This window comes from Agelaius tricolor, unplaced genomic scaffold, assembly GCF_023055355.1.
Source record: "Agelaius tricolor isolate 1412-34295 unplaced genomic scaffold, bAgeTri1.0.p SCAF_5, whole genome shotgun sequence".
In the NCBI taxonomy this organism is placed as follows: Eukaryota; Metazoa; Chordata; class Aves; order Passeriformes; family Icteridae; genus Agelaius; species Agelaius tricolor.
The window spans coordinates 36,093,312-36,109,725 of record NW_027269265.1 but is presented as its reverse complement, the minus strand read 5'-3'; the positions used below and the strand labels follow the sequence as shown (position 1 = coordinate 36,109,725).

Sequence of the window (16,414 nt, the reverse complement as noted above, 5' to 3'; positions counted from 1 at the left end):
GACCTTTTCATTTCAATATTTTTGGCAAAGCTGGCAGGAGAAAGACTTGGCCCAAGACATGAAAACACTAATTTTTTCAGCTCAGTGTAGAAGTCCTTGCTTTAGTTTATTCCTGTGCCTGTGGTGGTTGGATCAGCAATAGCATTGGGAGAAAAAAGTATTTTGCTTGGTGTGTGAAGAGACGGGGAACACTTAAACCTTCACTTGAGATAACAGACCAGGACTTAAAGGCTTTAAATCATGCATGTGCCTCCCTGTCAGAGCCAGCTGACAAAAGTGCTGAAGTCTTTGCATTAAATCTGAGGCTGTGCAAACAAACCTTGGACGATCAAAAAACCCACACATTTTGAGCAATTTGGGTTCTATCTTTTTTGAACTGCTGGATCTAAGCCCAAGCTTCTGGAAGTTATTTCAGCTACTGAAAGAAACCTTATAAAGCATTTTAGTGACTAGTAAGCTTTGAGTTAGTGGTACTGTGAGGAGTTCTGCAGTAACTCCCTATATGCTTTACAACCATCACTGTAGGATGCTGCTCTTGTCATTATTGAGACTAACTGCTCTGGACTGTGGGGTAGGAAGAGTTTACTTTATATCAGAATTTTGAAATTACATTTCAGTGACATGGTCTACTGAAGGCTGAAGTTTCTATTAGAGAAGGCTTTGAATCAGTAAGCCTTCACCTGGGTTTAATGGAACTGATTGTTTATTACTGTTAATAAAATTTAAATTCAAAGTGAATTAGTAATTTTCTACTGAAGAAAGACCAACCATTTCTCTACTTACCTGGATATTTTTCTACATATACCAGTAGTAGATTTTCTCTTAGGACCTAAGAACAAATTCTGACAACCAATGTCTTAAAAGATTGAAAAATATTTATGTATCAGATGACAACAATCACAATATATCAGCATTTTTAAAGCCTTAAGTTACTTTCTATTCTAAAATATAGAGGCAATAAGGAATAGCATTTACATGCTATCATACTCTAAATACATTGCTTCCTGAGCAGCCAGGAAAGTTTAATGAGAACAAAATTTAGTTTCCAAATACTCTTCACAAGCTGAACTATTTCATTACACATCAGCCAAAGACATTTGTATAAAATAAGGTTATATTATTTTTGAACAAGTTTCACAGAATAACATTTATAAACATAGGCCTAAATAATTTAAACACAGCAAATTTAACAGCTTTTCATTCCACAAAATTACTGTATAAAAAAGATTGCCAAAGAGGATGTTAAAAGTGCTATCTTACTTGGAAGTTTTTCTAGATGAGCCTACTTCTAGTGTAACCCGAGTCATCTGCTGGTTCTCAGGTCTCTTACGTCATTTTTCCATCAGTTCTCAATAATCACTGCGTACATCAATCAGCTCTTTGAAGACAGGTGAGTGTGCCAACAAGCAAGCAAAAAAACCTAACTAGTTCGTACCACTAATTTAATTTTAGGATATTTCTCTAAGGAATAAAGTGGATGCTAGTCCTCTGTAACTTCACTGGGAAAAGCAGAATTCCACATGGCTTGCACATTTTATATGGGTGCCCTTTTCATTCATGAATAATAGTGTACTTACTACTTCACTGGATGTGGTGTGATAGGGAACAGCAGAGTGCACAAGTGAAAGCCAGACCTTCCAGCATGTCACTTTAGTGTCCCTGTGGGCACACAGGCCAAGGTGTCACTGTCACCTTATATATAATATCGTGTAGCACTACCAATATACAAACCAGCTGTTTTAATTCTACCACCTCTCTATGTCTTCCATCACATCCAGTGCCTAATTTTAAAGTGCAAATTTAAAAATTTAGGGAAACTGCTTTGGAGGAGAAAAAGTTTGGGGAGGTTGTTTTGTTCTTGAGAGTAATCATGACTCATTAGGCAAAGCAAGATAAAGTGAAGATACCAGCTTTGAGACAAAATATCTCCTGATAGAAGCCACAGCCAATTATTTTCTTACTGAATTGTTTCAATGAGACTGACACATAGTTTTTATCAGAAGGGTTTTAAATTATGTTCTAAGACTAGATGCTCCCTTCCTTCAATAATGATTTTTTTCTCCTTTTTTTTTTCCTTTTTTGTTGGTATTTATAATGCAGCCTTCAAAGCAAAGAGCTAGAGAATTTGCACCATTTCATCTGTGGAAAGCACCAATGCCAGTGGGCCACATGATCCCCCAGCTCTACCACCACCTACAATAGTTTTGGACTGATCCCTGTAGGTGTAGCCTCTATTGATCACTTACAAGAGTCAGGAACTGCTCTTACCCCTCACCACTTGTCAATGGATCTGTGTTTCACTTCAATCATTACAACATAGTCAGAACACTAAGTTTCTATTCTGCTCTCAAAATGCCCCGATATAGCCAAAGTGTAGAGTATTTGCTGTATCTAATGTAACCTTCAGAAATGTACAGACTTAGGCCATATTTAAAGAATCAGCCAGCAGGATTACTTGGCATTGGACTGTGCTCATCACTCCCTTTTCCTCCTGTCACAATCATGTGTGGAACTAACTCAGCCATACACACCACTTGCAGCTGTGCTGGGAGAGACTGGTCCATAGCTTCAACCACTTTTCTTCGTGGCCAAGCACTAGGAGAAGAGCACCATGTGGTCTATTCTGAAAATATCTCCAAACACAGAGATGAATTTGGCATTTCTGCTTGTTGGGAAGATTCAGAAGGCAAGTTTTGAGTCACTCAAGCTCTGGCTCACATGAGCCACACTTTGACTACAGTGGTCAAGGGCACAGCCAATCCCCTGTGGGCACCCCCAGCAGATGGGGCCAACAGGGCCTAAGTGTGCCATGGGCTCTGTACTGCCCAAGCACATGGTTCTACCTTGCCAAGAGTGGTTGGCTGCAAATGGACAGAGTGGCTTGGCTTCAAAAGATGTGTGAAATGACTGCTGACTGTAGACACTCCTCCATGGTGCTTCTTGGTCAATGCTTCCTTTACTCATAATAAAGCTAGGAGAATACTTCTAAAGAAATAACAAACAAAAGTGAACTAGCTAACTAAGAAAGTAGTTTCTGGTAAAGAGAACAGCTGCCTGGAAATAGTTTGTACTGGGTGAAGAATGTCCAGAGTTTTTGCCATTGTGTTCTTGACTTACTCTTAGTAACGGATCCAAATCAAACTCTTCAGCAAATGCAAACTTAAATCAGAATGCTTTAGAATTCCTCCAATAATCACAGATTAAATAGCAATATATTGAAATTAAACTGTGATTGTCTTGTAATCATTTACTTCACAGTGTTCAGTTAGAAGCTGATTAGAGAATTGCCTACTACAATTATACTTGGAGCTTGAGATCTGTACCACTGTTGCCTGGGCCAATTCTACCATTCATCTCTGAACTTGGCTTCCAAGATTTCAACTCATGCCACACCTTCATGAACAAAATAACTAAGAGTGTCATTCTGACCCCATCCCTTCCCTGCCTGGGCTGGAACCAGCAGATACACTTGTCACTTCAATTTAAAAAAAAGATGGTACCACAAATTAGAGGAAAAGCTTGTTAAAAAACCAAAAAGGAACTGCAGAAAAATCTACTCAGGTGACTCCATCTATTCTTCAAAGAGAAGAAGAAAAACTGCACTTTTGGCATCCCATAGTGCAATCAGGTATGTCTTCATCGTTGTTTAATGCTTTTCACTAGAAATAGCCACATAAGAGTGCTTTACTAAAACTGGTTACCCTGCAATATAGCACATTCGGTACCTCTTCAATACTATTTTTACCAATGCCCTCATCATCTCATCTCATCTCATCTCATCTCATCTCATCTCATCTCATCTCATCTCATCTCACCTCATCTCATCTCATCTCATCTCATCTCATCATCCCACTGTCCCCACTAACTACATATACTTTCTCTCACTGCTTATACCTGTGCTTTCACAAAAAATTAGTATCCCCAAAATCAAAATTTTCTGTCCTCAAGCCCAGGTTTTCTGTTTGCTGTTAGTTTCTCTGTTACTATCAGCCTCCTTAGTTACAGGAAGATTCCAGAGCTAAGAAGGGTTATGTCCACCAGTGACCCAATCCAAAGCCAGAAACCAGCTGTAGGCTAATAGGCAACATATTTCAAAGTAATGTCTTAGTAAGAGACTAAACCCAAAGTTACCAGGTATTTTAGTCTTACAGAAACCATGCAATGAATTTCCATTGCCTCTTAAAAATAAATATATATATAAGTTATACATGGCCTTCTAAGCAATGCAGTTGAGTTCCAATGTGAGAAGCCCATTTCAAGACTTAAGGCCAGGAACAAATGCTCATCAAACCAATACCTTTTTTGTGCGTATGCAACTACTGGGCCTGTTTGGCATAACACTTCAAGGAATGAAAAGGCAAACTCACATATTAAAACTATTGAGAAAGTCCCACAACAAAATTAAACACAACAAAGCTCATCAGGTGTCTCTAAACTACAACATTATTCTTCTGGCCTCAGAGTTTCCAATTCAGTGTTGGCCAGCAGCACCAAATAAGCTAAACCAGTTCTTTTATAACCCAAGTGAACAACAAGCACCACTAATCAGGAATGAAAAATAGCTATGTATTAATTTAAATAAAGATCTCTTGCTAGCCAAACAGCAGGTAAACTCAGCTCCACTAGTCTCTACAAAAGGTCTCATAAGCTTGACAAAACCAGTGTGAGCAATTTTTGGTAACTAACTCTTTGGGTGAGAGATTGTGGAGATAAGCTGGTCTTTTAAAAACTGCCCAAAGATTCTCTTCAAAACAAATACTTTTATAAAAGTTTATGTGCAAAGCTATCTGGAGTTATTTTAATAATTTAATACCCAATAAGAAAGTGTCATCAGTTTCCTCCTTCTGCTCCTTCTGCTCCTTCTGCTCCTTCCACTCCTTCTTCCTCTTCTCCTTTAACAACTAAAGTACCTAGGAGAAAAAAAAAATAGGAAAAGAAGAAGAGGAAGACATAGTTAATTATGATCTACCTGAAATTATGAACTTATCTGAATTATGAATTATGATCTTATCTGTCCTGTTGGAAAGAGTCAAGAGTTGTATTTCCTGCCTGTTTCTAACCAACATAAACTTCTGCATACCTCAACTGGTCTTAACTAGAAAAGCCTTTGACTTATGAGCTCCTCTGCTGTGGGATGTTTTTCCAACTTCTTGGGTAACAGGGAACAAAAAGGTTCTAAAGTATGGTCTGCAAAGATCAGCCCCACTTGGTCTCTGGGAGATGCACCAAGTCAGTTCAATTGCTAACAACATACCCTTCTTTTGTGGGGCCCCTACTTTGTGCTGCCTTTTCCAGGACATTTGCACAAGCTTTAGTGTGGTTCGTAATACTACCAAGGACACTTTTTGCCCACAGATATGTGCCCCATTCCTTTTTTTTGTTTTACATTCTAAACTTTTCCTATTACAACAGCAAATGGACCACTGCAGGCCATCCTTCCTAGCAGTGCAATTCTCTCATCACGATTCCACTTTCTAAGATTTTTTTTACTGCAGTTGATCTGGTTTTAGATAGAGTCTGGTAATAGGCTTCCCATCCACTGCTCCCTGTAGTGAAGCTGTCTCCTCTTGTTGACATGCCTCCACCCTTCCCTTCCCTTCCCTTCCCTTCCCTTCCCTTCCCTTCCCTTCCCTTCCCTTCCCTTCCCTTCCCTTCCCTTCCCTTCCCTTCCCTTCCCTTCCCTTCCCTTCCCTTCCCTTCCCTTCCCTTCCCTTCCCTTCCCTTCCCTTCCCTTCCCTTCCGATATTATTCTGACTCTGTGTTAGTGTTACCACTCCTGCTCTCCCCTTCATTGCTTTAGTACACAGGGGATAATAGTGAACAGCTAACATCTCCATTGATGGGAATTAACATATTTTAAAAGAGATTTCAAAATTATCTAATTTTTAGTCACTAAGCAGTTGAATATCTTTTCATAGCAGTGTCTTAAATAGGAGAGGACAGCTCACAAATTGAGGCTTACTGCAGTAATGGAGGGGGATATTCAAGCATTTAGGAAATTTGCATGCAGATTTGAAAATTTGCCATTGCATCAAAAGCAAACCAGAACATATTCCTGTCTATCTCCATTATCTCATGTCACCTCTTTTGTTGGGAAAATTGTAATTCAGCTTGGCAGATGAAAGCCATGTTAATTTATTTAATGCTAAATCTTTCCATTCCCTATTAGGTATTTGATAAAACTACTTGGGTAACTACAGAATAATGACCAACTGTATGTTGCAAGACCACTTGGATTTAGCACTCCAAAATCCATCAAACACTGTGGCCAGGATCTCAGTAACTACTTCTGAATAACTCTGAAGAGGAGGGAGGAATATTAATTTCATGGGCACACAAATGAATCTCTGAGGTTATGTTTAATTTCCCTGTGGCTGTCGTTATATTAAGCTTTTAACTCACCCCAATTGCCTCTCGCCCCAAACTCACCATCCAGCTTTTTCAGCTTGGGTACCCGTTTGGTTGCTTCTTCAATCCAACTGTTCTGATCAGCAGCAAATTTCTCTTGTAGTGGATTGCCTACAAACACCAGCTCCTCTAGTACTGGCACTTCTGCCAGCCTCACAAACTCTGCTGCAACCACAAAGATGAAAACAACAACCAGATTGTGGAACATGGAAAGAACATCTGCACCACACATTCCTTTCACACTCAGTGCAAACATAAAGAGCATGGGATACAACAGGAGAGGGACTGCTTGGATTCTAACTGGTGTCAGGTTAAAGAACAGGGATGTGCTTTAAGAGAGGTTAGAGAAAGATGATTCAAAGCATGAACTTGATTTGACTAAGAAGTTAAATTCAATATTCTAACTATTTTTACTCTCTTGCATGAGTGGATGTTTAGGGATTTTGCACATGTCTGCAGGCTTGTCAGTTACAATCAAAGCTCCGTGAGATACAGCACTATATTTCACTTGGTGACTTAACTCATGCATTCACCACACTATACAGAAATCTCTACAAAGTAGAGATGCATGGCTTACCCCAGTCTTTCACCAAATTATTTGACATATAAAGAACCTTCAGTTTCTTCATTACACGGATACCCCTCAGTTTCTCAATTAAGTTGTATGAGATCCACAGCTCCTCTAAAGTTTCAGCAACTGCCTCCTGGAAAATGACAGGACTACTCAGATAAGCAGAAGTACATCTTCCTTATTATTCCTACTCTTGCTTCACCTTCTACAGGTAACATCATGTGAGAAAATAGTAAGGTATATTAGTCCTCATTTCCTTTTAAGCAGGTGCCTAATTATTAGGCATGGCAAATGCTCATGGGAATTAAAAGGCAAAGTTATATATGCAAATATATGTAAGGAGGACAGAAATCCCTATATTAGAATAAAACAAGATGTTTTATAAAACAAGATGCAGAACTTACTGGCTGCAGTAGTTCTTAAGGCATAGGGGCAGAGGAGACAAATCTGCCTACTTGTGCACTGCAAGCATGTGTGAAGAGAATGCAATTCAACAACTGCTTTGGAAAGGATGTTACGCAGTGTGAGAGCATTTTTCATTCTGGTATTTTCTTGTATGTTTGTATCTGCTGGCCAGAAATCACATTCCTAATTCTCTCAAAAGAGAGGTTTTTTAAAGCCAGTCATAACGCATTAACTCTGCCTTTCACACTTATGAGATTTGGCATCTCTGAAGGTGAGAACAGCTTTGAGGCGAAACAGTATCTCTTGAGAAAGAATTTATATAATCACTTAAAAAATGCTGATGAAAAAAGTATTCTTCTGACCTGAATTCAAATGTAACAAAATTGATCCAATTTTTTTCCTCAACTAATTTTCCCCTGTTAGGTAGACTCAGTCCTGCCACCATCAACTCTAAAGCCATACTGTGTCAGGTGCCAGTTACATAAAAGGGACTGACTCTAAGGAAGCGTGTTTTTACAGCACTGCCAATATTTGTATTAAAGAAGCACAGCCTAAGTATCTTCAGGTAGAAAATTCTGCATGCAAAATGTCTGCAGGAATTATATTCATGTAAAGCCAGCAGAAGTTAAATGGCTTTACAGATAGACAGCAATTTTCAAATAGAACTTCTGATTTTCTTTATTAAAGACAATAAAATCTCTCTTCCTAAATTTTTTCAGTGTAGTAAATTAAGGTAGATAAATTTCCAAACATTAAGAGAATTTGAACCAAAAAAAGTGAACAACTATCTGAAAATTCAGAAGCAATGTGAAAGAGTGTGAAGAGATGATAGCAAAAGGAGAATATAAAAGGTTAGTGCCTAACCTTTTATTCACTTAATTTTATTGAATTCAGCAAAGACTTGTATGAACATGGGGAAATTACCCCATATTCTATTTTATTAGTGAAGTATTGATACTAAAAAGCACATACCAATCCATTCAGGTTCTTTATGTTATTTCTTCCCAAAGACAGAATCCTCAAATTTTCTGCAATAAATTTTAAAAAATCTCATAAATGGGGTTTCTTTAAAATAAGAAGGTGCTGTAAGTCAGGTAAAATGCCATATTCTGCTTACAAACTGCACTCTGAACAGGCTACCTTAAGAAAGAATGACCTAACAAAAACAAACCCTCCTGACCTAAACAGATCAGCAGGAATTGATGCAGGGGAAAGCTCAGAAATACACTCATGAATACAAAGCTGCTCATGTATAGGTTACCTAGTTGAAATTCAGTTTTGATAAATACTGAACAAAAATTATTATTTCACCTTGCACCTGAACTCTAACTGCTGACTTGCTTCTTTTGATCTTACATAATTCATGTCCCTTCTTCTCCAGGCAAAAGTGGTGCTGATCTTATTTTAAGGCAGTAGATTTGGTTTCTATACTACAGGCAGCATATAAAGCTGCCTTACCGATGCCTGATGAGAGACATTCAACTTAGTTCTAGTTTGTCTGGCTTTAGTATCAAATACTTGGTATAGACTGGATGTTTTGAATCTACATTAATATAAATATTTAAGATGCTTTAACAGCTTTTAATGTTTTATACCACTAAAAATTTCATTGGTTTCACTTCTATGTACAATTGCCTAATTATTTTTTGTCATGATAGTTACAGAATTAAAGTATTAAAGAACAATTATTTGGAAAGACTATTGGAATATATTTCTCTGACTAGTATTCCCAAATCTTTTGAAGTCTGAGCTTATTATGCAAAGAAATGAGTTTATCAAGCTCTTTGGCAGATCTCTTGGTGTGCAGTTGGAAAGGATGAGATTCCAGGTTCCTTATCTATCCAACTGGCATTTTAATAGGAACAGAAAAGCCTGGAAGCTCCACTTCAAAACCTGCACTTCTTTGTCAGCCTCATGCCACAGTCAAAATCTTGAAGACAGACCATTAAGACTTCTGTTCCAAAGTCAGTAACCCAAGAGTTTCAAAGACAGGTGTCCAAGAAAGAAAAACTCTACTTCTAGACAGATGGCACATCCATGTATAAAGTATGAACAAAATGAAACCAAGTATACCCAATTCTCTGCAAAGTGGAATGACATTTTCTCCATCCAGGTCTACAACACTCCAACCTCACTGCAACCAATAATGCATTTGCAGAGTTGTTGAACTGCAGACTGTCTCCATCAGGAGCATGGAAAATAGTCATGACATCACTCTAGAACTGATTAGGTGTTGAATAGCACAGCAAGGCTCATGGGAAGGTTCTGAAGTGCTTACTGAATGGAATTTTTTGAATGTTGCACTGTGAGACAACTGTCAAGGCTAGTGCAAGGATACCTGCTGCAATACACCACTGCTGCTCAGCATGCATTCTCCAGTAAGACTGGTCATTTTAAAGGTCACTTGTAATGTTCTATGAGGAGGGAATAAAAAAGGATAATAACAGATATAAATAAAGCTGGACACATGTAACAAATGATGGCATATCTCGTAACCAGGCAACTAGAAAACAAACACAATGGACAGCTGGCTTGTCACTTACTTAGGTTGTTCAAGTTGGCGATTCTATCAATGCAGTTTGTAGATAGTGATAGTTTCCTTTAAAAGAAAGAATAATCAATTCACAATATATAAGGGATCACTACACTGGAAGAGTTCCATGTCCCAACACCACTGCATTAGAAATAATTATATGTTCTTGTCTCATTAGATGGTAAACTAACTGGATGTGTAACAGACTCAAAATATCCTCAAACCATTAAGCTTTATTTAGTTTCTGGGAAAGTACCATGAGTTACTTACATTAAATACTGGATTATCTTTTGATGCCTAGTCTTATGAAGTGCATGGATGTTTATTTCTGAAATTACTGTAATCTCTTTCTGGAAGTCCTGCTCAAATTGCCTCTTTTTTTCCATGAATTTTGGAGTGGATCATAAACATGACTTTTAGCTGATAGACTCCAAACACAAATCTATAATTATATACTGATAAACAGTATATAATTTTTCTGGGGACAAATATTAATGCAGAATCTACCCTAACACCTTCTGAGTTAAGTTACAGGGGTCTTTGAATTAAAAAGGGCAATTGTGTGCAGAAAGAGAAGCTCAGTTAAGAAAGAAAGAAGAGAAAGTTGCTGCTTTGAAGGCCACACTTAAACAGAGTAAACACAGATCTGCAGTGGACTGCAGAAAAACTGAAAGGAAGAGAGGATATTTTGTTTCCAGCATGTTTTTAATTGAACTTACTCGCAGTTAACAAGAGCAGAGAGGGCACCATCCATTTTTTCCACAGGAGGAATCTGCCCATACAGTTTCACTTCCTTTGCCTCTGAAGCCTTCTGGCCACTTTTCTCTTCCTAAAGAAAAGAGAAGGTGAGGAAGAGTCTCACTGCTACATGCAATTACCAAAAACTACTACACTAAAATAATTACTCTAAAAATGAATACTATAGAAGGAATTCACATATACTACTGGAAGGAGAAAGCATTTTCAGTACTGTTATCAGGATTCCTGCTAGTGTAGCATAAAAAGGGTAAAGCTAGCTCATTTTCAAGGTATCAAAATAACTTATACATTATATATGTTGGGTTTTAAAAGTTGTGTAACACTTGAGCAATTTAGTAAAGGAGTCATCTGCCACAAGGAATGGAGAATAGATTGAAGGCTAAAATTCTGGATTAAGATATTTCCATGGAGACTGACATACAGAAACCTCAGCTAGGGCCAATCTATAGCAGAAGCAGATTTAAAAGTTCTCACAGAAAAGTCTCCTCACTTCACCCAGAAATCTCAGAACTCATGCCCAGCTCACGACACAAACTGAATACAGGGGAGTGTGTTTTGGGGGAGAACTTCAACAGATTCACAGCATTAAGAATCTAAAAAAAACTATTCTAATTAGCCATTAAGAAAGAGTGGGGGAAGATGTCACACTTAAGAGAATACAGCAAAAGACAGATTTCCTATTGACAACCTAGGCTGATAATTCAGAGTCTTGAAGAAATGGACATAACTTCGGCATTTAGGTTTATTAAAAAATATCATCAATTAAAGCTTTTAAAATTCTGAAGTGATGGCAATTATTGACTAAACGCTTGGAACAAGTATCTGTTTAGAGAGTAGCAGCAGTTTTGACAGCTGCCTCCCTGACAGCACAAAGGGAGCATTTTCTCAGTTCACTCAGTGTTCAGTGCAAGGACTGGAGGTCCATTAACAAAGGAGAAATCTTGGCACTTTCAAAACAAGGACTCGTGTTTTCTCCTCTATTTCATGCATCTACTGAAAAGAGAGATAGCTGAGTGTGCCCCAGTTTATATGGCTACTTTGTAATTAAATTAATCACATCCCATAAGTCTTTCAGTATCCCACAGCAGAACATCAGGTTTTGATAACATTATTTTTCCTCTTATGCACCCAAAATACTTCAGAAAACTTAATTTAATTTTAAAAGATCATGTTGTCTTGCACACTTATTTATATTCCAGTTTCTGTCCAAATTCAGTGTAACAGTATTTTTACTCAAAATTAATGATTTAGCAAATAAGCATATCAGATGTTTTGCTGGAATATGGTGATACATGTTCAAATAAAGTAACTATATCAATGTGAAACTTCCATTTTCTTTTCTAAGAACACTACTGTATCTGTTTGTATTTACACTCAGTTTGTAATCTATGAGCTCATACCAACAAATAAAAATACATTTTTCCTTAAAAACATGAAAGGGAGAGAGCTTCCAACATGGACTGGGCCAGCAGTGAGCTCACAGCACTGAGCACCTTCAGGAAGAAAATTCATCCAGATTGCCAAGTACTTCTGGAAGGAGCTGCACAGCCACAATATGCCACAGAGAAAATATAGGTAGAACAGACATGTTTTTATAAGAACAGGTTACATGTTTGCCAAGATGAAGCTGCTTTGATTTCAAATTGCTTTGATTTAACTAATGTCACCCTGACTGCAGGGCATAGGTAAACCCTTATACCAAAAGGGAAGAAAAACACTTGGAATGCAACACAACACCAAATGCAATTGTACAAGTCACATGGATCCAGATTAGGAAGAGTAAAAGGAAGATTTAGACCCACCCCTAATAATTAGAACAGAAAAGCAAATTCAGCACTTTATGCCTAATGTTAATGGGAACTCACTGACACAGGCTGATTCTGTCTAAGAGACATGTGACAGAGGAGCAAACGAAAAATAAATCTGTTAATAGGAAACATGGAGCTGAAGTTCTGGAGGGCAGGAAGAGTGAGGGAGGAAAAGCAAACCATTTTTATACACAGTTCATACCTCTACTAATGCTTATGTCTGCAAGTTGTTGCATTCTAGTTCTTAATAGGAGAGCAGCAGTGAAGTTTGTGGGATATACCAACATAACTGGAAAACCCCTGAAATACTGAAGGTACTAAACAATGATAAAACTCAAAATGGAAGTAATCTTCAGTTACAGGCTAGTACCTTGAGCTTCTGGCTTTCAAGTGTACCTACCCTTGCTATCACATCCAGATCTTCCAGAGGCCAAAACATTTATAAATCATTGCTCTAGCAGCTGGCCAGAATTTGCAGGAAAGCATATGTACACCAAACAGCACATCTGTGCCTTCATCTAAAATTCAGAGACTGGGGAAAGATTCTCATGGGTTTTACTGCACAGTGAACCTGACCCTTGAGCATCCTACATCATCATTTGGCATTACATCCCCATCTTTGCCAACACATAGCTTTTTGGAAGACCAGGTTAGCCACAACCAAATGATCTTCTGTATGAATAGAGTATTTAAGAAGAAAAAAACCCCCAAGAAACTCATTCTGAGTTAAGATTTGCACAATATGAGGGACTATATGTCAAAAGACATGTAGAAGATTCACTGAATTCAGTACAGTGAGAATTTCATACTTGTTTATTCCGTGGGAAAGACTGAACTTGGGTAAAGTGAACAGAGCATAATTAAAACATAATACATCCCCTACTTAGGATATCTTTTGTGACTTCAGGCCCATGCATATCCAGCAGAACAAGGCAGGAGGGCAAAACGGACTAATCTTTACCAGTTGTATCAATTTAACAGGAACATACAGAAAGTCCAACAGAATGTACTATACAACAACAACAACAACAACAACAATAGTAACCATCATTTTACTTTGTGAAACTTCTTAAAGCAGATGTTTCATGCAAACATATTTCTTACAATGTTTGACAAACAAAATTAGCTGAATACAGTCAAACCTCACGCCACTAGACACTGTTCTAGTTCTTACCCATTTGGCTAGAGCTTCTTTGATGGTCGTTGCTTTTGCCTAAAAGTGAAACAAACTTAAGTGAATATTCACTGAATTTTTTAAGTGGCTTGTTCACTGCAAATCTTTCCTTTTCCTTCCCTCTCCCTATCCTGCTTGTTTGCTCCCCTTCCACCACTTTGCTGTATTATCTTGGGTCAGCCAAGTCAAAGAAGTTGGAACCTCCCAGTGTCCTGTAGTTTTGTTTCTGAGGTACTTTGCTGCATTTTCAGAAGCAAACAATGAGCTTAATGTCAGGACATTATCTTCCTGATCTTACTCTCTGTCCCATGGCACACTGTTTATTAGCTTTTATGGTGAAATTCAACTTAAAGGCATAAGAAGTTACTGCAATGAAAATTGTGGTCTAATGCTCTTAAATCCTCACACTTCCTATTGTGCATTAGCAGTTTCCTGCCTGAAAGCAAGTCTGCGACCAGAAAATTATACAGCCTCCTAAAATTCACTGAAGAAAATAAGGTACAGCTTGCCAAAACTCAAGAGCAATCTGGATTATATATATTTGGGGTTTCTTACCAATGGTTTCACAATGAGCTACACCATGTGATGTGAAAACATGTATGTGGTGTTATTATTCAGTTTGGAAAAACCTGAGAGCTGCTTTTTAAGGACTGACCCACTGACCAACTTTCTGTTGTCACTAACTCTTACTTTTCCACCTCACATCAGAGTCTCAGTGAAACCACATAAAGATATCCAAAACAGTAGTATATAAACAACATGCCTAATGCTTCTCTAAACATTAAACATAATCCAAGATGTCTTGGATTAAAAAGGTTTCAGAGATCAATCTTTTACAAACAGTGATCAACAGCCTTCTCTCTACAAATACAGGAAGACTCAAGTTTTGGCATCTCTGTTGCTCCTAAGTGTAGCAGGGCATGGATAAAAGCAGCCTTTCAGGTAATCAGGTATATAACCCTCCCTTACTGTAGAAGTTAAAAACAACAAACTAACTTCCCCAAAAAATCTTACAGGCAGCCACCTCAGTCACAGAGCTTTAGTATTGGGTACTTTACTCTGGACCACAGGAAACTCTGGTCCCAGCAATAAAAGACAACAGCTGAGGCAGCTTTATATAAGAAAAGGCCACAGCCACCGAACACGCAGCAACAGCCTAAGAGCCAGCAACACCAGGGAGCCCGAGCATGCATCTCAAACATCAACATGCACCTCCATTTAGACATCCTCAGATGTTCCAGCTCTTTCTGCCCACTGACAGGCACTCATTTCAATCTGGTCCATACCAAGTGATAGCTAGCTCTTAGTCCTATTGGAGATGACTATTGGGCAAACTTGAGCCCCAGCAGTAGCTCCCCAGTGTCTGCCAGAGATACACATCTGCATGACCTCCTCTGGTTCAGAAGATCACATCCCTAAGCTCCCACTACAACAGCCTCGTTCAAGCCAATTAACAGCTACCAGTGTGGAGGCAAAAACAGCTGGCTTCCAGTTAATTGGGGATTTTTGGGCAGAAACTTCATTGCCTTTTTCATAATTATGGCAGCCAGTCACCACAGCATTTGGGTACATGATCTCAGTCACTCATGTTGAAGGGAGAAATGCATTTATAAGATCAGTGGCTGCTGCTGTTTTGAAGTCATGCCTAAAAACAGTTTGGACTTTAAAGCTACTGATCCATGTGAGCACAAGGAGCAGCTTCTTCCCTGACCTCTGTACACTTATCTCTGTTGATTTTATGAAAACATGGATATCAGCACAGCAGGTTATCTCTCTCTCTCTGGAGAGCACATATCAGGGATTTCATTTTCTTTGAGATGCACCTGAAATTTCTGTAGGTAAATCAGAGTATCTTCTGCCACAGGAGGTTACTCAAGGGAAACTTCCTCCAAGAAGCTTATCTGCAGGGTTCTTCTACCTGCTTATTGAACAATTTTCTACAGGTATTTAGACTAAAGAAAGTCATAATACTTTATTTTAAAATATTCAAAGTGCCAAGTGATCAGTGGGCATCCCTGAAGAGTCACCATCAACATGGCAGAAACAAGAAAGAGAATCTCTGAAGGGGAAAAATAACCACACCTGTACTAGTAATAGTTGTAACAAAAGATTTATTCCCCTCCCAAAAAACACAGCAGTTGGACACATAGTATCTACAAAATTTAGACCCCCCAGGAAAAGCAAAACAGCAACATTTCGCCTTCATTTGCAGACATTTATTTGTATTTAAAATAGATGAAATCAGAATTGCACAGCAACAGATACCAAGCTAATCGCTTGGTGATCATCGATAACCGCCGCCTTAAAACCACGTACTAGCGGAGGTTTGGGAGTTCGTGACTCCCCTCTTTCCTCGCTTCTCCCCGAAATCCCCCTTTCCCAAGGCACAGCAGCAGGCCACCGGCCCCCGCCTCAGCCGCCGCCCCGAGCCCCGCGCTGCCTCCCGGACGGCTCTCGCCGAGCCCGGGCTGCTCGGCGAGGCCCGGCCCCGGAGGGCTCCGCGCAGCCACCGCCGGCGCGGGGGCCGCTCCGACCCCCGCCGCCGGGCCCCGGCGCCGCCCCGGCCGCAGGACTCACCATGGTGCCGTGGATACCGCGAACGCTCCGGTTGCTACGGGCGCGGGGAACGCCCCGCCCGGAACTCGCGTAGCGGCCCGCGGCGCCTTGTGGGACGGGCGGCGCCGGCCGGGCCTGGCCCGGCACGGGACTCAGGGCCCGGCCGCGGCGCTGGGGAGCCCTTGGGCAGCTGCGAGGGC

The 16,414-nt window shown here is 39.4% G+C and overlaps 1 protein-coding gene across 5 annotated transcripts; it reads right to left on the bottom strand.

The window, feature by feature from the left end:
- Positions 1 to 857: 857 nt before the first annotated feature.
- On the bottom strand, positions 858 to 16,373 carry DNAL1 (dynein axonemal light chain 1). Of its 5 annotated transcripts, none has more exons than XR_011679243.1 (9): positions 16,236 to 16,373; positions 13,659 to 13,697; positions 10,637 to 10,746; positions 9,928 to 9,983; positions 8,357 to 8,412; positions 6,986 to 7,112; positions 6,430 to 6,573; positions 3,816 to 4,910; positions 858 to 3,785 (listed from the first exon to the last, which is right to left on the bottom strand). XR_011679243.1 is itself a non-coding variant. In XM_071427267.1 (8 exons), the coding sequence occupies exons 1-8, from the start codon at positions 16,236 to 16,238 to the stop codon at positions 4,831 to 4,833; spliced, it is 615 nt and encodes a 204-aa protein (XP_071283368.1). In that variant the 5' UTR covers positions 16,239 to 16,373; the 3' UTR covers positions 858 to 4,830. The 5 variants fall into 5 exon arrangements, 1 of the variants encoding a protein (XP_071283368.1); XR_011679244.1 differs by having other exon boundaries at positions 858 to 3,780; XR_011679246.1 differs by having other exon boundaries at positions 858 to 3,775.
- Positions 16,374 to 16,414: the final 41 nt, after the last annotated feature.